A 23,169-nucleotide genomic window follows, 5' to 3' on the forward strand; every position below is an offset into this window, starting at 1 on the left:
AGACAGTGACTCAAACACCAGCGTCACATTGAAAATACTCTCTCATCAAGAACATATGAATACACATATACATGACACTATTTCAAGAGCTCCGGACGGTCCGCAGGATTAGTTTTTGCCACGTTGGATAAGAACAGTGTCAGCGGCAGTTCAAGTTACATAGTCTGGTTTTATAACTCCGCTCCTTTACTGAGCTAAAACTCTTGATTTGTGAGTATTTACTATGAAACTAAATAAATCAGACATGACTGAAATGTATTGTAATGGTGATTTAGTTTGTTTGCGGAATCAAAACAAGCAAACAAAAAATATTTACATAATAGCAGTCTGTTTCTCTATACTATACTAAATATATTTCTGCATTTCTCAATTCTAACAATGACTCCAACAAATTGCCTAAAGCAGAAACAAGCTGGTAGTACTCAGTCTAGGCTACTAATAACAGAATGAGCCACAGTGGTGCCTCTGCTTGAATGAAGACACTCCTGAAGGAACACATCATTAACCTCGACCTTGATGGTTCTTATCATCCTAATGGATCAACGAGCAGTTCTCAAACGCCACGGACTGACCCTCTGAACTCAACTGATAGGCCTGTGGTATTTATCATCGCCCTGCCCCTCAGTCCTTACCCCCCCCCCCCCCCCCCCCCCCCCCCCCCCTCAGAGAAACCCTCCCTCCCCGGCTCTGTTGATCTAAAGACTGCTCTGTCTGCTCTCATTGATCCCTCTGTCCTCTGAATACTCTATTACTATATTCCTCTATTGTCATCCCTCATCTGCCTGACAAAAACACTGTTCCTGTTTCATTTGACTATAGACTTTTTCAACAACAAAAATATTGTCACATACACGTAGGTGCAGTGAAATGTGTTCTTTTACAGGGTCAGCCATAGTAGTTCAGCACTCAAATGAGTTTTTTTTACCTTGTCGGCTCGGGTAAACCAGCGACCTTTCTGTTACTTGCCCAACCTTATAACTGCTAGGATACCTGGTTGCCTGTGATGGTATTGCTATCCAGTAGTGCCAATTTGACACCAAAACATATTGGTGTTTTCGTTCACTCATTATTGTCCAGACTGGTCAGCTTCTGTTTTGTCTTATTGTCTCACATTCTCTTTTTCTTTCCCTCTCTCCAGCAACAGGTGTATACCGAGCCCATTGCTCCATCGCCTGCCCCTCAGACCAAGGCCAGTTTCTCGTCTGTGCTGCTCAGCTCTGGTGCACCAGGTCTGACCATGGCTAGCCCAAATAAGCCCTCAGGAGACACGCCCAAGATCCTGTACCAGTGTGGCGACTGTGACGCCCTGTTCCACTCCCTGATCCTCTGGCAGCAGCACCGCAAACATGGCCAGTGTCTTCAGACCAAGGCAGGACCCACCCAACCACAACCAGAAGAGACTGGCTCTGGATCAGAACTGGCCCCAGAGGGAGAGGGGAAGCACGGTCAGGCTGAAGTGGAAGTGGAGGTGGACCTGGGTCCAGATGAACCGAACAAACCAAACTCAACGGATGACCAAGAAGGAGGAGGGGGCAGAGGAAGGGGTAGAGGGAGAGGAAGGGGTAGAGGGAGAGGAAGGACTCAGGAGAGGTCACAACAAACCCAGCAACAGCAGGATGTAGTGAAGTTTGAGCTGCCAGCAGAAAAAGAGGAGGATGGGATGAGTGCAGAGGACACATCAGCCACCCTGGATCACACGTATCTGCCAAACACCACCAATAGAGGGCAGGAAGGAGGAGAGGAAGAGCCAGAAACAGAGAGCGTAGGGGAATCCACTGAATCTAAAGCCTCTGAGATCCAGGCTCAGGCAGCTCATTCATCTACAGAGGCCCAGTCTGCACCAGACAGCCAGTCCATCCCAGACCGCGTTCCCTCCCAGGACCCCCCAGACTGCTCTACCTCCCAGGACCCCCCAGACTGCTCTACCTTGCAGGACCCCCCAGACCCTGCTCCCTCCCAGGACCCCCCAGACCCTTCTCTCTCCCAGGACCCCCCAGACCCTTCTCTCTCCCAGGACCCCCCAGGCCCTGCTCCCTCCCAGGACCTCCCAGCCGATAACCCTGGGGAGGAGCAGACGTCCTACTACTATAGGATGAAAGCAGCCAAGAAGCTCAAGCCCCCGTCCAGCCTGCTGTGTGTGGACTGTGGCTCCAGCTTCGGCATGGTGTCTGAGCTGGTCACCCACCGTAAGGCCCAGCATGGCCTCAAGGAAGCCCTGCACCACTGCACCGTGTGTGGGGAGAGCTTCCTCAACACCACCCTCTTCCTCTACCACCGCAAGCAGCACAAGGAGAAAGGCAAGGAGGGGGTCACACAAACCCAGGCCCAGGGAGGACAGATGCAGGATGCAGATTACCAGTATTACAAAATACTAACACTGCAGCAAGAGGTGGTGGAAGAGATGGTGGAAGAGTCTAAAGAGGAGACAGTGGGGGTGGTGGATTCCCAGAACAATGGAACTGAGAAGCAGAACCGGGATGGAACCCCCTCTATTTCCACTGTCTCTACCTCTGCTCTGGTTAAGGTGGTCCAGGGCCAGAGTTTCCTGTGTGCCCAGTGTGGAGCCAGCTTCACTAAAGAGCCAGAGCTCAGTGCCCACCGTAGGGACAAGCACGGCCTGAACGAGCCCCTCCACCACTGTTCCCAGTGTGGCCAGAGCTTCATGAACACCACCCAGTACCTTTACCACCGACGCCAGCACCGCGGGGAAACAGGGACTGGGGCAGGAGCAGCCACGGCCCTGCAGGGAAGCCCCCGTGCCCCAAAGAGGATGCTGTCCCCCCCTGCCGCCTCGTCAGCTGCGTCAGGCTCACCGGCGAAAATACCTGCTATCAGGATACGCAGCATCAACGATCTCAATGGTAGGTTCGACCCAGTGGCAGCTGGGTTCAACATAGTGGGAAGACTTAACTCTGCTGTAAAAAATAGAATAATAACTGATTCCAATCCAAACGGAATATTGCTAAGTTTCACTATTGTTTAAGGTTATTTTGACAGACCGTCAATAGTTTCTGACCATGCTCTCTCCTCATTGGGCAGAGAACAAAGACCAGGGTAAAGAGGTGAATCCAGTCATCCTTAAGGAAGAGCAGGAGGAGAATATTGTAGTGGGGGAACAACCAGACACCAACCTCCCTCCTCCAGCCAAGCTGATGCAGGACTGGTCCCGCACCCCTCTCCCCCACGTCTGCCCCCACTGTGGCCAGACCTTCACACGCAGGGGGTTCCTCCGCGCTCACGTCTTCAGCCACACCGGAGAGAAGCTCTTCACCTGCAAGGTACTGCTAGACTGGACACGTGTTCTATTGAAAATGCTGTGAAATATTGATGTAAATGACTGAAACTAGTTGTGTATCAACAAGTAGCAGGAGTTAGTTAGGAACAGCTTCCTATTATATACTTAATGTTTATTTTTCTGTTTAATCTATGTGACGAAATCTTAGTGCTCTTGTGCTATGTGAAATAGCTATGTTGTACTGGGCTTCCGTCAATCAAATTCATCCTCGTTCTTCTTCTTGGTTAATTCAGGTGTGTCAGAAGTCGTTTGCGTCCTCTCCCAACCTGCTGCGCCACAGCCTGACCCACATGGGCACCAAACCGTTCCCCTGCTCCGTGTGTGGCAAGCGCTTCTCCCAGCCGGGTGTCCTGAAGAGGCACGGCCTCACCCACAGCCAGCCCAAATCCCGCCGTCGCAGGTCCCGATGGAAGGTCAGGCATGGGGGGGGTCACTGTACCCTATAGTACACTATTCCCTATGTGGTACACTACTTTTTACCAGGGCCCATTGGGCTCTGGTCTCCATTGGGCTCTGGTCTCCATTGGGCTCTGGTCAAAAGTAGTCCAATATGTAGGGAATGCAGAGCCGTTTGGGACACAGTCCCCCAGGGGTCTTACAATCCCCTGAGAACATCTCTGAACACACCACAGACAAGTCCTGGAGAGCCACAGCGTGAACAGGGTTTTATTCCAGCCCAATCGGGTGTGTTGATGCTGGGAACAAATATCTGTACACACTGAGGCTCTCTAGGATCGGAGAAATTCAGGAATGCTATTTGTCTCTATGTTAACATTGAGACAGGCTGTTAGTTGTTTCCCCTGATGTTGTGCTGTGTCAATTACATCCCTGCAGAAGAGGACACCAGAGGGGGAGGATGGAGAAAGCCAGCTGTTCGCCTGTCCCAACTGCACTGCTCGCTTTCAGACTGACCAACAGCTGCAGGAGCACAGGTACGGGCGTGACTGGGCTGTGACTCAATTAAATGTGCAAGTTGAAATCAACCCCAAAGGCCTGTTTCACAGAACTAGATTAGACAAGGAACACATTTCAATGTGTAAGTTACCTTGATTGGACCCTGCTTGTTTTACAGAGAGAAACAAACACACCACGGTACTGTATTTACAGTGACAGTAGAGCATAAGACTGGACTGAGAACAGGAGATGTGCTACACATAACCCAAACACAGGTCCCTGTTCCTACACAGGCCGGTCCCTGTTCCTACACAGGCCGGTCCCTGTTCCTACACAGGCCGGACGCTGTTCCTACACAGGCCGGTCCCTGTTCCTACACAGGCCGGACGCTGTTCCTACACAGGCCGGACGCTGTTCCTACACAGGCCGGTCCCTGTTCCTACACAGGCCGGACGCTGTTCCTACACAGGCCGGACGCTGTTCCTACACAGGCCGGACGCTGTTCCTACACAGGCCGGACGCTGTTCCTACACAGGCCGGTCCCTGTTCCTACACAGGCCGGTCCCTGTTCCTACACAGGCCGGACCCTGTTCCTACACAGGCCGGACCCTGTTCCTACACAGGCCGGACCCTGTTCCTACACAGGCCGGTCCCTCGTCCTACACAGGCCGGTCCCTGTTCCTACACAGGCCGGTCCCTGTTCCTACACAGGCCGGACGCTGTTCCTACACAGGCCGGACGCTGTTCCTACACAGGCCGGACGCTGTTCCTACACAGGCCGGACGCTGTTCCTACACAGGCCGGACGCTGTTCCTACACAGGCCGGACGCTGTTCCTACACAGGCCGGACGCTGTTCCTACACAGGCCGGACGCTGTTCCTACACAGGCCGGACGCTGTTCCTACACAGGCCGGACGCTGTTCCTACACAGGCCGGTCCCTGTTCCTACACAGGCCGGACGCTGTTCCTACACAGGCCGGACGCTGTTGCTACACAGGCCGGACGCTGTTGCTACACAGGCCGGACGCTGTTGCTACACAGGCCGGACGCTGTTGCTACACAGGCCGGACGCTGTTCCTACACAGGCCGGACGCTGTTCCTACACAGGCCGGACGCTGTTCCTACACAGGCCGGACGCTGTTCCTACACAGGCCGGACGCTGTTCCTACACAGGCCGGACGCTGTTCCTACACAGGCCGGACGCTGTTCCTACACAGGCCGGACGCTGTTCCTACACAGGCCGGTCCCTGTTCCTACACAGGCCGGTCCCTGTTCCTACACAGGCCGGTCCCTGTTCCTACACAGGCCGGACCCTGTTCCTACACAGGCCGGACCCTGTTCCTACACAGGCCGGACCCTGTTCCTACACAGGCCGGACCCTGTTCCTACACAGGCCGGACCCTGTTCCTACACAGGCCGGACCCTGTTCCTACACAGGCCGGACCCTGTTCCTACACAGGCCGGACCCTGTTCCTACACAGGCCGGGCGCTGTTCCTACACAGTGAGGGGATTTAGACAGAGTTGTTAACATAGAGACAGAGATGCCTCAGTGCCCTTGAGCCCTCGCCAGCGATGATTGACAGGCGGGTGGCGGTAAATTAAGATAACGATAAAGGGTAGGACGAGAAAGCGATGGAGACAGACAGGCTGAGGAGCTAGAGGTGGGGGATGCGGGGAGGGAGGAGGTGAGGCAGGAGAAATGATCCGGGGATCAATAGGAGGGTGTGATCAGAGAGTGAATGGAACATTACCCTTGAACTGTATGTCAATGTGTAGTTGGGGCAAAGCAGGAAGTCCCAGTGTCTCTGCCAGGCACAGTCCGTATCCCTACACCCCCTCTCATTAGCGAACACTGGGGGGTGTGAAGACCTGGACTGAAGCTTTAATTCTCAGGGTCATCTTTGCCTGAAATATTGATTCCTATTGTCAGCCCTGTGCAAAGGGATGATCGACCAGACAGTTTATATAGGGCTAAACGATGGGGTTAAGTACTTTACAAATTCACTATAATCAGTCATGAATTATACGTAGAACACAATGTATTTTACAGCAGTTCATAATCATTATTTCTTTATCGTTGTCAAGGACATTGACTCAGCTGCTTGTAATGCATTGGCTAGTGGCGAGCACTAAAACACCTGCTAGCCAGGGTTGATTAGTGGAATCTGAGGTTTTTAATGCTGGGCTAGAATAAAACCATGACACTGCAGGACTGTAGTTAAGAGTTGAATACCTCCACTGCTGAAGAAATGTGTTTAGGTGAACTCTTCCACCACCGCAGTGTTTCCTAACCCTGGTCCTCCAGTACCCCCAACAGTACACATTTTTATTGTAACCCTGGACAAACACACCTGATTCAACTTGTCAGCTAATCATCAAGCCCTCAATGAGTTGAATGAGGTGTGTTTGTCAAGCCCTACAACGAAGTACTGTTGGGGGTACTGGAGGACCAGGGCGGGGAAACACTGTGCTAGTGATCAAACACAACACTGATCCAGCCACTTAAATACATCCCAGTGGTTCTCCTCCCTCTCCTTCCCCAGGGATATATCCTGCCATTATGGAATGGATAAACATAGGCTCTCATATCTCATCACACACTGAAACCACCCGTTCATCTGCAGCCATTGTATTATATGACACACCTAATGACTCCGTATTGAACCTTAAAAGGCTTAACAACATGGTTAAGCACACAGGTCTGGATGTAATCCTAATACTGTGACACTAAGGTGATAGCCAGCATGTGGTTGTGTGTGTTATTCCTCCTCTGTGGATGAGGATTACAGTGGGCCCTTGAAGCGTGGCTTACATGCATCTACAAATGACACACTGCAGTGTTATTAGTACCAGTGAGCTGCTGCACATATTGTTGATGATGGTGGTGCTCCTTTTGTCCCTTTTCCTCACAGCTTTAATTCTTTCTCAGCTTCCAAGAAAAACATGTTGCTCATTGCAGTACTGTATGAATAGCCCTCGTTTTTTATAACTCTTTGTTTTTACTCCTCTTTCATTTTTTGCTCTGAAAAAAACCCAAAACATGTATTATTTTTCTGTAGTAATTTATTCAGAAGTGTATTATTAATATTAGTTGTTGTTTACACTTCTTTCCCTTTTCTCTTCCCTTCATTATGTTCTGTCCATCAGACTGCTCCACACCAGCCACCCGTTCCCCTGCTCTGTCTGTGGAGAGGCCTTCAAACGCAGGAAGGAGCTGGACCTGCACTCTCTCATTCACCAAGGTAGCTCCTCCCCTCTCCTCTCAGCTGCCCTGTGTGTCTGATAAGCCCTGGACGAGAAAGAGAGACCAGTGCCTGTATCCATTAAGCGTCTGAGTAGGAGTGCTGATCTAGGATCAGTTTAGCCTTTTAGATCATAATGAATTAGATTATAAGGACAATAGTGATTATATTATACTGAGGCAGAGATTGTCGAGCATAGGTCTTTCGGAGCATGCCGTTGCATGGTTTGCTAACTATCTGTCTGATAGAACTCAGTGCACTCAATTCGATTGGTTCATGTCTGTTAAATTGTCTGTCTGTAATGGTGTACTCCAGGGCTCTGTACTTGGTCCCCACTTATTCACTCTTTTATATAAATAATTTAGACAAAAATGTGCAAAATGCACAACTTCACTTTTATGCTGATGATATTGTTATTTATTGTTGCCATCTCACACAAAAGCTTTCCAGAACTTGAAAACTGCTTTTTATACTGTTCAACATACCTTGTGTCAATTGAAGAATATCCTCAATACTGACATAACTAAACTAATGTTGTTTTCTAAAGCAATAATTATTACTACCTATTACTACGTGTCAGGGCAATGAGATTAAGACTGTAACCTCATATCTTGGAATTTTATTTGATAACGGCCTCTCTTTTGAATTGCATATTTGGGATATTTGAAGTTGAGATTTTATTTTAGGAATAAGGCCTGTTTTTCTTTTGAAGCCAGAAGGAGGCTAGTATCAGCTACATTTATGCCTTTACTAGACTATGGGGATATTTTATATATGAATGCTTCCACTCAGTGTTTGAGATCAACTGACACCCTTTACCATGGAGCATTGAGATTTATTTTAAACTGCAAAACCCTTTCTCACCACTGCACTTTATATACCAGGGTTGGCTGGCCTTCTCTAGTCACTCGTAGGCTCAGTCACTGGTATACTTTTATTTACAAAGCCATTTTGGGTTTACTACCATTTTATTTGGGCATTTTTATTGTTCAGAAATGTGGTGAGTACTCTCCGTTCACAGGACTTTATTCCAAATGTCCAAACTGAAGTTGGTAAAAAGGGCTTTTATGTACTTTGCACCATTGGGTTGGAACGCCTTACAAAATACTTTTAAACTGGAAGAACTTGTCCCTATTGGTTAAATTATTGCTGAAGGATTTTGAGGCTGATTCCCTGACCTTTCAATGTTTTTAATTTGCTGTATTATGATTTTTTTTTACTTGATTATCTGTAGTTTTTCATGTTGTCTGTCTGTAATTGTGTAATGACTTGGTGCTGCCTATCTTGGCCAGGATGCTCTTGAAAAAGAGATTTAAAATCTCAATGAGCCCTTCCTGGTTAAATAAAGGTTAAATAAAATTAATCAAATATGTAATGTGCACTAGTGTATGTGTGGGCCGTGAATTAGTGAAGCTGCTAATCATGGAGCTGATTTCCATGTTAAGTATGCAGAGGTAATCCCTGCGCCTTAGTAGTAATTAGGGGTTTAATGGTTCACCAAACCAATGCAGTTTTGGGGTCACCATTCGGTTCCGATACAGAAGGAAAATGAGATGTCATTCACAATGTTCCTTGCATTGTCTATTGTTATGTTGGGCCTCAAGTTTCCACACAGATGCTGCGTTTGAGGTGGGACTTTACCAGATGTGAAGTCGTAAATACCAGTTGGATGCGTTCATGTGAGTTGAACTCGTTGAGAAACACGGATTGGCTAATGGCCAACAAGCTGTGTCAACCATAAAGTAGAGATATAATGCTTGTAAACAAATTATAGTTAAAAAAACCACACTAATAGATTGCTTTTTATAAATATAGTTTTGTTGTTGCATTTAACTGCCGAAAATGCCGTTATAGAGGTCATTTCTTTAGTAGGTGACGTCAGAGGTCACCATGGTGGGAGAAGTGGATGCTCAGGAAGATAGACCAGTTTCCCACTAGTAATTACCTGTTTGAGTGCCGTTCAAGTGGATTATTCCCAGTTGTATGTCACTCCCCACTTGGTTATGAACACACCATGTCATTGCCTCCTTCAGTGCCAGATGTGGACTGTAATAAAGGGGTCGTGTCTAGCACCGTACATCTCCCACTCCGGGGTAATGTGATGGGCTGGCACTATAAGCGCAGCATGGTGCATTTGCCAATTCATTGAAAACTTCGGCTTTGGTTTGCCTATGTAGAGCGGGTACTACCTGTTTGCTGAAATGGGTGCAACAGCGAAGTTCGTAACGTGACTTGAGCACTTTCACAAGGTGCTAAAAAGCCTTATTCTAAACCACCGGGAATGGGCACATACCCGCTGCTATAAACCAGGCTGTAAAAAGTATAAACCATTGCCTACCTATCGCTCTTGTAATTTATTTGGCCCGGTCAGAATCAGCTGCTAAGGGCTACTTGAATGCAGAGGGAAGATGATGTTGTGTAGTTTCTTTGCGTTTCCATCTTACTCTGGTATACTGGGGCCCACTGATGTTGCTGTAAATGTGTCAACATATTTGAAGTGTTGTTAGCTACATAGGCTATTCTTGTTGAGCGTGGTGACTTAGTGTTACCGTTTTATCCACAACTCTATCCATCACCCCTGTAATCTACTGGGAAGCCTAAATGTTCCCAAACTGGGGGATTTAAAAGATGAACGGGTATTTGCCAATTCTGGTCTATCGAATCGACCCCACCAATTAATGGGTCAAAATATCTGCTGATCTTAATCGGGTCTGGCGTCAAGGCAACATGGCTGCCGTTGACCGCATCGGTGCAGTGGGGTCAGAGATAAGTGCACTTCGGAGAGAGAGAGATGTGATTGGTTGGAATTGATCCATTGATTATTAGTTAATGCTCTGTTGATGGAGAGGATCCTTATTAAATGTTTCAACGGAGGGCTCCTCAGTGGGGACTGGTGAACGCTCCAGCCGGGAGGGAGGATTCCGCTGGGTTGGAGTTGCCGTGGTAACTGTAGATGCCGGTGGCTAAGATGGGGAAACATCAAACCTCAGCACCTTCTCTCGTTTTCTCTCCTCTTCTTTTGCTCCTTTAGTTCACAGAAGCAGACAGCGAGCCTGAGTGTGTTCACCAATATCCAGACTGTCAACAGTAGTGCATGTGTCTGTCTGTGTGTCTATAAATAAGTTACCTTAAGCCACATACTGTAACCTAAACTGAGGGATGACAATACAGATAGAATACCCTCTAACCCAGTGTGTGTTTTGGTGGGTAGGGACTAGAGGTCGACCGATTAATCGGAATGGCCGATTAATTAGTGCCGATTTCAAGTTTTCATAATCGGAAATCTGTATTTTTGGACGGCAACTTTTTTTACATAAAAAATTACAACTTTATTTACCGAGGCAAGTCAGTTAAAGAACACATTGGTGGGTTAACTGCCTTGTTCAGGGGCTGAACGACAGATTTTTACCTTGTCAGCTCAGGGATTCAGTCGTGCAACCTTACTGTTAACTAGTCCAATGCTCTAACCACCTGCCTCACGAGGGCCTGTTACGTGAATGCCGTAAGAAGCCAAGGTAAGTTGCTAGCTAGCATTAAAATGATCTTCTAAAAAACAATCAATCAATCAATCATAATCAATAGTTATAACTACAAATGGTTGATGATATTACTAGATTATCTAGCGTGTCCTGCGTTACATATAACCGATGCGGTGCACATTCGCGAAAAAGGACTGTTGTTGCTCCAACGTGCACATAACCATAAACATCAATGCCTTTCTTAAAATCAATACACAGAAGTATATATTTTTAAACCTGCATATTTAGCTAAAAGAAAGGTTAGCAGACAATATTAACCAGGTGAAATTGTGTCACTTCTCTTGCGTTCATTCCACGCAGAGTCGGGGTATATGCAACAGTTTGGGCCGCCTGGCTCATTGCGAACTAATTTGCCAGAATTTTACGTAATTATGACAACATTGACGGTTGTGCAATATAACAGCAATATTTAGACTTATGGATGCCACCCGTTAGATAAAATACGGAACGGTTCCGTATTTCACTGAAAGAATAAACGTTTTGTTTCCGAAATGATAGTTTCCGGATTTGACCATATTAATGACCTAAGGCTCGTATTTCTGTATGTTATTATGTTATAATTAAGTCTATGATTTGATAGTGCAGTCTGACTGAGTGATGGTAGGCACCAGTAGGCTCGTAAGCATTAATTCAAACAGCAATTTAGTGTGTTTTGCCAGCAGCTCTTCACAATGCTTCAAGCATTGCGCTGTTTATGACTTCAAGCCTATCAACTCCCGAGATTAGGCTGGTGTAACCGATGTGAAATGGCTAGTTATTTAGCGGGGTGCGCGCTAATAGCGTTTCAAACGTCACTCGCTCTGAGACTTGGAGTAGTTGTTCCCCTTTCTCTGCATTCGAGGGTGGCTGTTGTCGATGTGTTCCTGGTTCGAGCCCAGATAGCGGCGAGGAGAGGGATGGAAGCTATACTGGTACACTGGCAATACTGAAGTGCCTATAAGAACATCCAATAGTCAAATGTATATGAAATTTATTTTATTTTTATTTCACCTTTTATTTAACCAGGTAGGCTAGTTGAGAACAAGTTCTCATTTACAACTGCGACCTGGCCAAGATAAAGCAAATCGTATAGAGAGAAATATTCCTATAATTCCTATAATAACTGCAACCTAAAACTTCTTACCTGGGAATATTGAAGACTCATGTTAAAAGTTCTCATGTTCTGAGCAAGGAACTTAAAACCTGTTATGGCAAGGCGATCCCCTAGGGGAACTCTCTCCCCCCATTCAGCTGAAAAGGTGGCGCAGGGAATTCAAAAATATTATTTAGAAATATTTAACTTTCACACATTAACAAGTCCAATACAGCAAATGAAAGATAAACATCTTGTTCATCTACCCATCATGTCCGATTTTTATAATGTTTTACAGCGAAAACACAACACATATTTATGTTAGACCACCACCAAATCAAAAAAAAAACACAGCCATTTTTCCCAGCCAAAGATAGAGTCACACAAGCAGGATTAGAGATAAAATGAATCACTAACCTTTTGAAAATCTTCATCAGATGACACTCATATGACATGTTACACAATACATTTATGTTTTGTTTGATAATATGCATATTTATATCCACAAATCTCGGTTTACATTGACGCCATGTTCGGAAATGCCTCCAAAATATCCGGAGGAATTATAGAAAGCTACGCCAGATAACAGAAATACTCATCATAAACTTTTACTAAGGATACATGTTCTACATATAATTAAAGATACACTGGTTCTTAATGCAACTGCTGTGTCAGATTTTTTTTAAACGTTACGAAAAAAGCCTACCATGCAATAATCTGAGACAGCGCTCAGACGTAAATATATTTCTCCGCCATGTTGGAGTCAACAGAAATACGAAATTACATCATAAATATTCCCTTACCTTTGATGATCTTACATCAGAATGCAGTGCAAGGAGTCCTAGTTCCACAATAAATCGTTGTTTTGTTCCATAATGTCCAATACTAGTGTCCAATTAGCTGCATTTGCTAGCACTTTCAGCTCACGTGCCCAAAAGCTGACGCTGGTCCAGGAGAACTCGGACGAAAACTTCAAAAAGATATATTCCAGGTCGAATAAACTGGTCAAACTAAGTAGAGAATCAATCTTCAGGATGTTATTTTCATATATATCCAATAACGTTCCAACCGGAGCATACGTTTTCATCTGCAGCCAAATGGAACGATGGTGATACCCACAGACAAATGCGCCACAGGGAAATGGGAAATTTCCCCTCCCATTCGGTCAAAGTTCACACCAGAAGCTCCATTCCACATTCTACTGAATGAGGACATCTAGTGGAAGGCGTAGGAAGTGCTACCAGATCCATATCTTATTTGGAAGTGGATAGGCGATGACTTGAAATTAGACATGTATCCAGAATTTCACTTCCTGTTTGGAAGATTGCCTGCCCTATGAGTTCTGTTATACTCACAGACATAATTCAAACAGTTTTAGAAGCTTCAGAATGTTTTCTATCCAATAGTAATAATAATATGCATATATTAGCAATCTAGGACAGAGTAGGATGCAGTTCACTATGGGCACGCAATTCATCCAAAGTGAAAATACTGCCCCCTATCCCCAACAAGTTTTAAACGCTTTCTTACATGGCACATTGCACTTTTACTTTCTTCTCCAACACTTTGTTTTTGCATTATTTAAACCAAATTGAACATGTTTCATTATTTATTTGAGGCTAAATTGATTTTATTGATGTATTAAGTTAAAATAAGTGTTCATTCTGTATTGTTGTAATTGTCATTATGACAAATAAATACAATTTTAAAAATTGCCCGATTTAATCGGTATCTGATTTTTTTGGCCCTCCAATAATCGGTACCTGCGTTGAAAAATCATAATTGGTACCTGCGTTGAAAAATCAGGGCCAGGGCCTGTGACTGTCTAAATACACACTCAATCCATACATCCCTGTCCTTTCCATGTTTAGTGTATTTCAATTAATTTCATGTACAGTCTCGAAACACTATTTGGAATGTGATAAACACTAATTTAGTAAGTAATTAACTCATTCTGCCCACCCCATCTCCCCAGATAAGGAGCCAGTGTTGTGCCCCCACTGTTCCTCCCAGTTCTTGAACCAGTCAGTGTTGGACATCCATCTGCAGCGCTGTACCAGCTCAGAGGAGGACAAGACTGTGGGCCGTGGCCGGGGACAGGGACGGGGACGCTCCATGGGACAGGTACACTGGCCGCCTCCTCTATACTAGTTATTCCTTATATAAATGGCTACTGTAATAGTATAATACCTTATACACATGTCTACTGTAATAGTAGAATACCTTGTAAACTCAGCAAAAAAAGAAACGTCCCTTTTCAAAACCCTGTCTTTCAAAGATAATTTGTAAAAATCCAAATAACTTCACAGATCTTCATTGTAAAGGGTTTAAACACTGATTCCCATGCTTGTTCAATGAACCATAAACAATGAATGAAAGTGCATGCACCTGTGAAATAGTCATTAAGAAACTAACAGCTTAAAGACGGTAAACAATGAAGGTCACAGTTATGAAAACTTAGGACACTAAAGAGGCCTTTCTACCGACTGAAAAACACCAAAAGAAAGATACCCAGGGTCCCTGCTGATCTGTGTGAACGTGCCTTAGGCATGCTGCAAGGAGGCATGAGGTCTGCAGATGTGGCCAGGGCAATAAATTGCAATGTCTGTACAGAGACGCTTAAGACAGTGCTACAGGACGGACAGCCGATTGTCCTCGCAGTGGCAGAGCACTTGTAACAACACCTGCACAGGATCGGTACATCCGAACATCACACCTGCGGGACAGGTACAGGATGGCAACCACAACTCAAATCAAATCAAATTTATTTATATAGCCCTTCGTACATCAGCTGATATCTCAAAGTGCTGTACAGAAACCCAGCCTAAAACCCCAAACAGCAAGCAATGCAGGTCTAGAAGCACGGTGGCTAGGAAAAACTCCCTAGAAAGGCCAAAACCTAGGAAGAAACCTAGAGAGGAACCAGGCTATGTGGGGTGGCCAGTCCTCTTCTGGCTGTGCCGGGTGGAGATTATAACAGAACATGGCCAAGATGTTCAAATGTTCATAAATGACCAGCATGGTCCAATAATAATAATAAGGCAGAACAGTTGAATCTGGAGCAGCAGCATGGCCAGGTGGACTGGGGACAGCAAGGAGTCATCATGTCAGGTAGTCCTGGGGCATGGTCCTAGGGCTCAGGTCCTCCGAGAGAGAGAAAGAAAGAGAGAATTAGAGAGAGCACACTTAAATTCACACAGGACACCGAATAGGACAGGAGAAGTACTCCAGATATAACAAACTGACCCTAGCCCCCCGACACATAAACTACTGCAGCATAAATACTGGAGGCTGAGACAGGAGGGGTCAGGAGACACTGTGGCCCCATCCGAGGACACCCCCGGACAGGGCCAAACAGGAAGGATATAACCCTACCCACTTTGCCAAAGCACAGCCCTCACACCACTAGAGGGATATCTTCAACCACCAACGTACCATCCTGAGACAAGGCCGAGTATAGCCCACAAAGAACTCCGCCACGGCACAACCCAAGGGGGGGACGCCAACCCAGACAGGAAGATCACATCAGTGACTCAACCCACTCAAGTGACGCACCCCTCCCAGGGACGGTATGAAAGAGCCCCAGTAAGCCAGTGACTCAGCCCCTGTAATAGGGTTTGAGGCAGAGAATCCCAGTGGAAAGAGGGGAACCGGCCAGGCAGAGACAGCAAGGGCGGTTCGTTGCTCCAGAGCCTTTCCGTTCACCTTCCCACTCCTGGGCCAGACTACACTCAATCATATGACCCACTGAAGAGATGAGTCTTCAGTAGAGACTTAAAGGTTGAGACCGAGTTTGCGTCTCTTACATGGGTAGGCAGACCATTCCATAAAAATGAAGCTCTATAGGAGAAAGCCCTGCCTCCAGCTGTTTGCTTAGAAATTCTAGGGACAATTAGGAGGCCTGCGTCTTGTGACCGTAGCGTACGTGTAGGTATGTACAGCAGGACCAAATCAGAGAGATAGGTAGGAGCAAGCCCATGTAATGCTTTGTAGGTTAGCAGTAAAACCTTGAAATCAGCCCTTGCCTTGACAGGAAGCCAGTGTAGGGAGTCTAGCACTGGAGTAATATGATCAAATTTTTTGGTTCTAGTCAGGATTCTAGCGGCCGTATTTAGCACTAACTGAAGTTTATTTAGTGCTTTATCCGGGTCGCCGGAAAGTAGAGCATTGCAGTATTCTAACCTAGAAGTGACAAAAGCATGGATTAATTTTTCTGCATCATTTTTGGACAGAAAGTTTCAGATTTTTGCAATGTTACGTAGATGGAAAAAAGCTGTCCTTGAAATGGTCTTGTTATGTTCTTCAAAAGAGAGATCAGGGTCCAGAGTAACGCCGAAGTCCTTCACAGTTTTATTTGAGACAACGGTACAACCATTAAAATTAATTGTCAGATTCAACAGAATATCTCTTTGTTTCTTGGGACCTAGAACAAGCATCTCTGTTTTGTCCGAGTTTAAAAGTAGAAAGTTTGCAGCCATCCACTTCCTTATGTCTGAAACACATGCTTCTACCGAGGGCAATTTTGGGGCTTCACCATGTTTCATTGAAATGTACAGCTGTGTGTCATCCGCATAGCAGTGAAAGTTAACATTATGTTTTCAAATAACATCCCCAAGAGGTAAAATATATAGTGACAACAATAGTGGTCCTAAAACGGAACCTTGAGGAACACCGAAATTTACAGTTGATTTGTCAGAGGACAAACCATTCACAGAGACAAACTGATATCTTTCTGACAGATAAGATCTAAACCAGGCCAGAACTTGTCCGTGTAGACCAATTTGGGTTTCCAATCTCTCCAAAAGAATGTGGTGATCGATGGTATCAAAAGCAGCACTAAGGTCTAGGAGCACGAGGACAGATGCAGAGCCTCGGTCTGATGCCATTAAAAGGTCATTTACCACCTTCACAAGTGCAGTCTCAGTGCTATGATGGGGTCTAAAACCAGACTGAAGCATTTCGTATACATTGTTTGTCTTCAGGAAGGCAGTGAGTTGCTGCGCAACAGCCTTTTCTAACATTTTTGAGAGGAATGGAAGATTCGATATAGGCCGATAGTTTTTTATATTTTCTGGGTCAAGGTTTGGCTTTTTCAAGAGAGGCTTTATTACTGCCACTTTTAGTGAGTTTGGTACACATCCGGTGGATAGAGATCCGTTTATTATGTTCAACATAGGAGGGCCAAGCACAGGAAGCAGCTCTTTCAGTAGTTTAGTTGGAATAGGGTACAGTATGCAGCTTGAATGTTTAGAGGCCATGATTATTTTCATCATTGTATCAAGAGATATAGTACTAAAACACTTGAGCATCTCTCTTGATCCTAGGTCCTGGCAGAGTTGTGCAGACTCAGGACAACTGAGCTTTGAAGGAATACGCAGATTTAAAGAGGAGTGCGTAATTTGCTTTCTAATAATCATGATCTTTTCCTCAAAGAAGTTCATGAATTTATCACTGCTGAAGTGAAAGCCATCCTCTCTTGGGGAATGCTGCTTTTTAGTTAGCTTTGCGACAGTATCAAAAAGGAATTTCGGATTGTTCTTATTTTCCTCAATTAAGTTAGAAAAATAGGATGATCGAGCAGCAGTAAGGGCTCTTCGGTACTGCACGGTACTGTCTTTCCAAGCTAGTCGGAAGACTTCCAGTTTGGTGTGGCGCCATTTCCGTTCCAATTTTCTGGAAGCTTGCTTCAGAGCTCAGGTATTTTCTGTGTACCAGGGAGCTAGTTTCTTATGAGAAATGTTTTTAGTTTTTAGGGGTGCAACTGCATCTAGGGTATTGCGCAAGGTTAAATTGAGTTCCTCAGTTAGGTGGTTAACTGATTTTTGTCCTCTGGCGTCCTTGGGTAGACAGAGGGAATCTGGAAGGGCATCAAGGAATCTTTGTGTTGTCTGTGAATTTATAGCACGACTTTTGATGTTCCTTGGTTGGGTTCTGAGCAGATTATTTGTTGCAAATGTAATAAAATGGTGGTCCGATAGTCCAGGATTATGAGGAAAAACATTAAGATCCACAACATTTATTCCATGGGACAAAACTAGGTCCAGGGTATGACTGTGACAGTGAGTGGGTCCAGAGACATGTTGGACAAAACCGAGTCGATGATGCCTCCGAAAGTCTTTTGGAGTGGGTCTGTGGACTTTTCCATGTGAATATTAAAGTCACCAAAGATTAGAATATTATCTCCTATGACTACAAGGTCCGATAGGAATTCAGGGAACTCAATGAGGAACTGCCCGAGTTACACCAGGAACACACAATCCATCCATCAGTGCTCAGACTGTCCGCAATAGGCTGAGAGAGGCTGGACTGAGGGCTTGTATGCCTGTTGTAAGACAGGTCCTCACCAGACATCACCGGCAATAACGTCACCTATGGGCACAAACCCACCGTCGCTGGACCAGACAGGACTGGCAAAAAGTGCTCTTCACTGACGAGTCGTGTTTTTTTCTCACCAGGGGTGATGGTCGGATTCGAGTTTATCGTCGAAGGAATGAGCGTTACATCGAGGCCTGTATTCTGGAGCTGGATCAATTTGGAGCTGGAGGGTCCGTCATGGTCTGGGGCAGTGTGTCACAGCATCATCGGACTGAGCTTGTTGTCATTGCAGGCAGTCTCAACGCTGTGCGTTACAGGGAAGACATCCTCCTCCCTCATGTGGTACCCTTCCTGCAGGCTCATCCTGACATGACCCTCCAGCATGACAATGCCACCAGCCATACTGCTCATGCTGTATGTGATTTCCTGCAAGACAGGAATGTCAGTGTTCTGCCATGGCCAGCGAAGAGCCCAGATCTCAATATCATTGCGCACGTCTGGGACCTGTTGGAACGGAGGGTGAGGGCTAGGGCCATTCCCCCCCCAGAAATGTCCGGGAACTTGCAGGTGCCTTGGTGGCAGAGTGGGGTAACATCTCACAGCAAGAACTGGCAAATCTAGTGCAGTTCATGAAGAGGAGATGCACTACAGTACTTAATGCAGCTGGTGGCCACACCAGATACTGACTGTTACTTTTGATTTTGAACTCCACTTTGTTCAGGGACACATTATTCAATTTCTGTTAGGCACATGTCTGTGGAACTTGTTCAGTTTATGTCTCAGTTGTTGAATCTTGTTATGTTCATACAAATATTTACACATGTTAAGTTTGCTGAAAATAAACGCAGTTGATAGTGAGAGGATGTTTCTTTTTTTGCTGAGTTTATATATGGCTACTGTAATAGTAGAATACCTTATTTATCTATATATTAGAGGCCGATTATGATTTTTCAACGCCGATACCGATTATTGGACGACCAAAAACAGCCGATACAGATTAATCGACTGATTTTATTTATTTATTTGTTTTATATATATATATATATATATATATATATATATATATATATATACTGCTCAAAAAAATAAAGGGAACACTTAAACAACACAATGTAACTCCAAGTCAATCACACTTCTGTGAAATCAAACTGTCCACTTAGGAAGCAACACTGATTGACAATAAATTTCACATGCTGTTGTTCAAATGGAATAGACAACAGGTGGAAATTATAGGCAATTAGCAAGACACCCCCAATAAAGGAGTGGTTCTGCAGGTGGTGACCACAGACCACTTCTCAGTTCCTATGCTTCCTGGCTGATGTTTTGGTCACTTTTGAATGCTGGCGGTGCTTTCACTCTAGTGGTAGCATGAGACGGAGTCTACAAACCACACAAGAGGCTCAGGTAGTGCAGCTCATCCAGGATGGCACATCAATTCGAGCTGTGGCAAGAAGGTTTGCTGTGTCTGTCAGCGTAGTGTCCAGAGTATGGAGGCGCTACCAGGAGACAGGCCAGTACATCAGGAGACGTGGAGGAGGCCATAGGAGGGCAACAACCCAGCAGCAGGACCGCTACCTCCGCCTTTATGCAAGGAGGAGCACTGCCAGAGCCCTGCAAAATGACCTCCAGCAGGCCACAAATCTCCATGTGTCTGCTCAAACGGTCAGAAACAGACTCAGTGAGGGTGGTATGAGGGCCCGACGTCCACAGGTGGGGGTTGTGCTTACAGCCCAACACCGTGCAGGACGTTTGGCATTTGCCAGAGAACACCAAGATTGGGAAAGTCGCCACTGGCGCCCTGTGTTCTTCACAGATGAAAGCAGGTTCACACTGAGCACATGTGACAGACGTGACAGAGTCTGGAGACGCCGTGGAGAACATTCTGCTGCCTGCAACATCCTCCAGCATGGCCGGTTTGGCGGTGGGTCAGTCATGGTGTGGGGTGGCATTTCTTTGGGGGGCCGCACAGCCCTCCATGTGCTCCCCAGAGATGGCCTGACTGCCATTAGGTACCGAGATGAGATCCTCAGACCCCTTGTGAGACCATATGCTGGTGCGGTTGGCCCTGGGTTCCTCCTAATGCAAGACAATGCTAGACCTCATGTGGCTGGAGTGTGTCAGCAGTTCCTGCAAGAGGAAGGAATTAATGCTATGGACTGGCCCGCCCGTTCCCCAGACCTGAATCCAATTGAGCACATCTGGGACATCATGTCTCGCTCCATCCACCAACGCCACGTTGCACCACAGGCGGCCTACCACTGCTCAGTCAGACTGCTCTATCAAATCATAGACTTAATTATAATGTAATAAACACAGAAATTTGAGCCATTGGTCATTAATATGGTCAAATCCGGAAACTATCATATCGGAAACAAAACGTTTATTCTTTCAGTGAAATACGGAACCGTTCTGTATTTTATTCAACGGGCGGCAACCCGAAGTCTAAATATTGTTGTTACATTGCACAACCTTCAATGTTATGTCATAATTATGTAAAATTCTGCCAAATTAGTTCACAACGAGCCAGGCGGCCCAAACTGTTGCATATACCCTGACTCTGCGTGCAATTTACGCAAGAGAAGTGACACAATTTCCCTAGTTAATATTGCCTGCTAACATGAATTTATTTTAACTAAATATACAGGTTTAAAAAAATATCCTTCTGTGTATTGATTTTAAGAAAGGCATTGATGTTTATGGTTAGGTACGTTCGTGCAACGATTGTGCTTTTTTCGTGAATGTTTTTTTGTTAAATCATCCCCCATTTGGCGAAGTAGGCTGTGATTCGATGATAAATTAACAGGCCCCGCATTGATTATATGCAGCGCAGGACAAGCTAGTGAACCTAGTAATATCATCAACCATGTGTAGTTAACTAGTGATTATGTGAAGATTGTTTTTTATAAGATAAGTTTGACGCTAGCTAGCAACTTACCTTGGCTCCTTGCTGCACTCGTGTAACAGGTGGTCAGCCTGCCGTGCAGTCTCCTCGTGGATTGCAATGTAATCGGCCATAATCGGCGTCCAAAAATGCCTATTGTACCTGTTGTTATGAAAACTTGAAATCGGCCCTAATTAATCGGCCATGCTGATTTTAATCGGTCGACCTCTAATATATATGGCTACTGTAATAGTAGGATCCTACTCTACACTAGTTGTACCTTACATGGCTACTGTAATAGTATCATAGATTTAGCCGGTGGTAACTTGTAGAATAGACACCGGCTGGAATGTGGTTTTAACCTGTCAGCATTCAGGATAAGACCCACCCGTTGTATAATTAAGCAATAAGGCCCGAGGGGGTGTGGCATATGGGCAATATACCACGGCTAAGGGCTGTTCTTAGGCACGACGCAACGCAATATATCACAAACCCCCGAGGTGCCTTATTGCTATTATAAACTGGTTACCAATGTAATTAGAGCAGTAAAAATACATGTTTTGTACAACCCTCTGATATACCACGGCTGTCAGCCAATCAGCATTCAGGGCTTGAACCACCCAGTTTGTAATACCTTTTATAAACTGGGTGGTTCGAGCCCTGAATGCCGATTGGCTGACAGCTCTGGTATATCAGACCGTATAACACAGGTATGACAAAACATTTATTTTTACTGTTCTAATTATGTTTGTAACCCGTTTATAATAGCAATAAGGCACCTCTGAGGTTTGTGGTATATGGCCAATATACCACGGCTAAGGGCTGTATCCAGGCACTCCGCGATGAGTCGTGCATAAGAACAGCCCTTAGCTATGGTGTATTGGCCGTTTACCACACCCCTTCGTGCCTTATTGCTTAAATATACATGGCTACTGTAATAGTAGGATCCTACTCTTAACTAGTTATATCTTATAGTGCCTTCAGAAAGTATTCACAACTCTTGACTTTTCACACATTTAGCTTTGTTAAAATATATTACATTTGACATTTTTTGTCACTGGCCTACACTCAATACCCATATGAACAAATTAATTACAAATGAAAAGCTGAAATGTCTTGAGTCAATAAGTATTCAACCCCTAAATAAGTTCAGGTGTAAAAACTTGCTTAACAAGTTACATAAGTTGCAAGGACTTCTCTGTAAGGTCCCTCAGTCGAGCAGTACATTTCAAACACAAATTCAACCACAAATACCAGAGAGGTTTTCCAATGCATTGCAAAGAATTGGTAGATGGGGAAAAATGGGGGAAAAAGCAACACTGAATATCCCTTTGAGCATAGTGAAGTTATTAATTACACTTAGGATGGTGTATCAATTGGGGCGGCAGGTAGCCTAGTGGTTAGACAGTTGGGCCAGGAACCCGAAAGGTTGCTGGATCGAATTCCCGAGCTGACAAGGTAAAAATATGTCGTTCTGCCCTTGAACAAGGCAGTTAACCCATGGTTCCACGGTAGGCCGTCATTGTAAATAAGAATTTGTTCAGGTGTCTTTCCGAACTCAGTTGCCAGAGAGGAAGAAAACTGCTCAGGGATTTCACCATGAGTTCAATTGTGACTTTAAAACAGTTACAGAGTTTAATGGCTGTGATAGGAGAACTGAGGATGGATCAACAACATTTTATTTACTCTACAATACCAACCTAATTGACAGAGTGAAAAGAAGGGCCCCTGTACAGAATAAAAATATTCCAAAACATGCATCCTGTTTGCAACAAGGCAGTAAATACTAAATACTAAAAAAATGAAAAATGTGGCAAAACAATTAACTTTTTGTCCTGAAAACTATGTTTTATGTTTGGGGCAAATCCAATGCAACACATTACTGAGTACCACTCTCCATATTTTAAAACATAGTGGTGGCTGCATCAAG

General features: G+C 45.2%; 1 protein-coding gene across 3 annotated transcripts in view; it reads left to right on the forward strand.

The window, feature by feature from the left end:
- Positions 1–23,169, forward strand: part of LOC139422432 (zinc finger protein 585A-like) — a 32,135-nt gene that overhangs the window by 3,822 nt on the left and 5,144 nt on the right. For all 3 annotated transcript variants that reach the window (XM_071173618.1, XM_071173623.1, XM_071173613.1), the window contains 6 exons: positions 1,139–2,861; positions 3,040–3,278; positions 3,529–3,708; positions 4,130–4,227; positions 7,338–7,432; positions 14,019–14,167. In XM_071173618.1, the coding sequence (XP_071029719.1) occupies positions 1,139–2,861; positions 3,040–3,278; positions 3,529–3,708; positions 4,130–4,227; positions 7,338–7,432; positions 14,019–14,167 (2,484 nt within the window). The remainder of the gene's footprint in view (positions 1–1,138; positions 2,862–3,039; positions 3,279–3,528; positions 3,709–4,129; positions 4,228–7,337; positions 7,433–14,018; positions 14,168–23,169) is intronic.

The sequence above is a fragment of the Oncorhynchus clarkii genome, chromosome 2 (assembly GCF_045791955.1).
Source record: "Oncorhynchus clarkii lewisi isolate Uvic-CL-2024 chromosome 2, UVic_Ocla_1.0, whole genome shotgun sequence".
Lineage (NCBI taxonomy): Eukaryota > Metazoa > Chordata > Actinopteri > Salmoniformes > Salmonidae > Oncorhynchus > Oncorhynchus clarkii.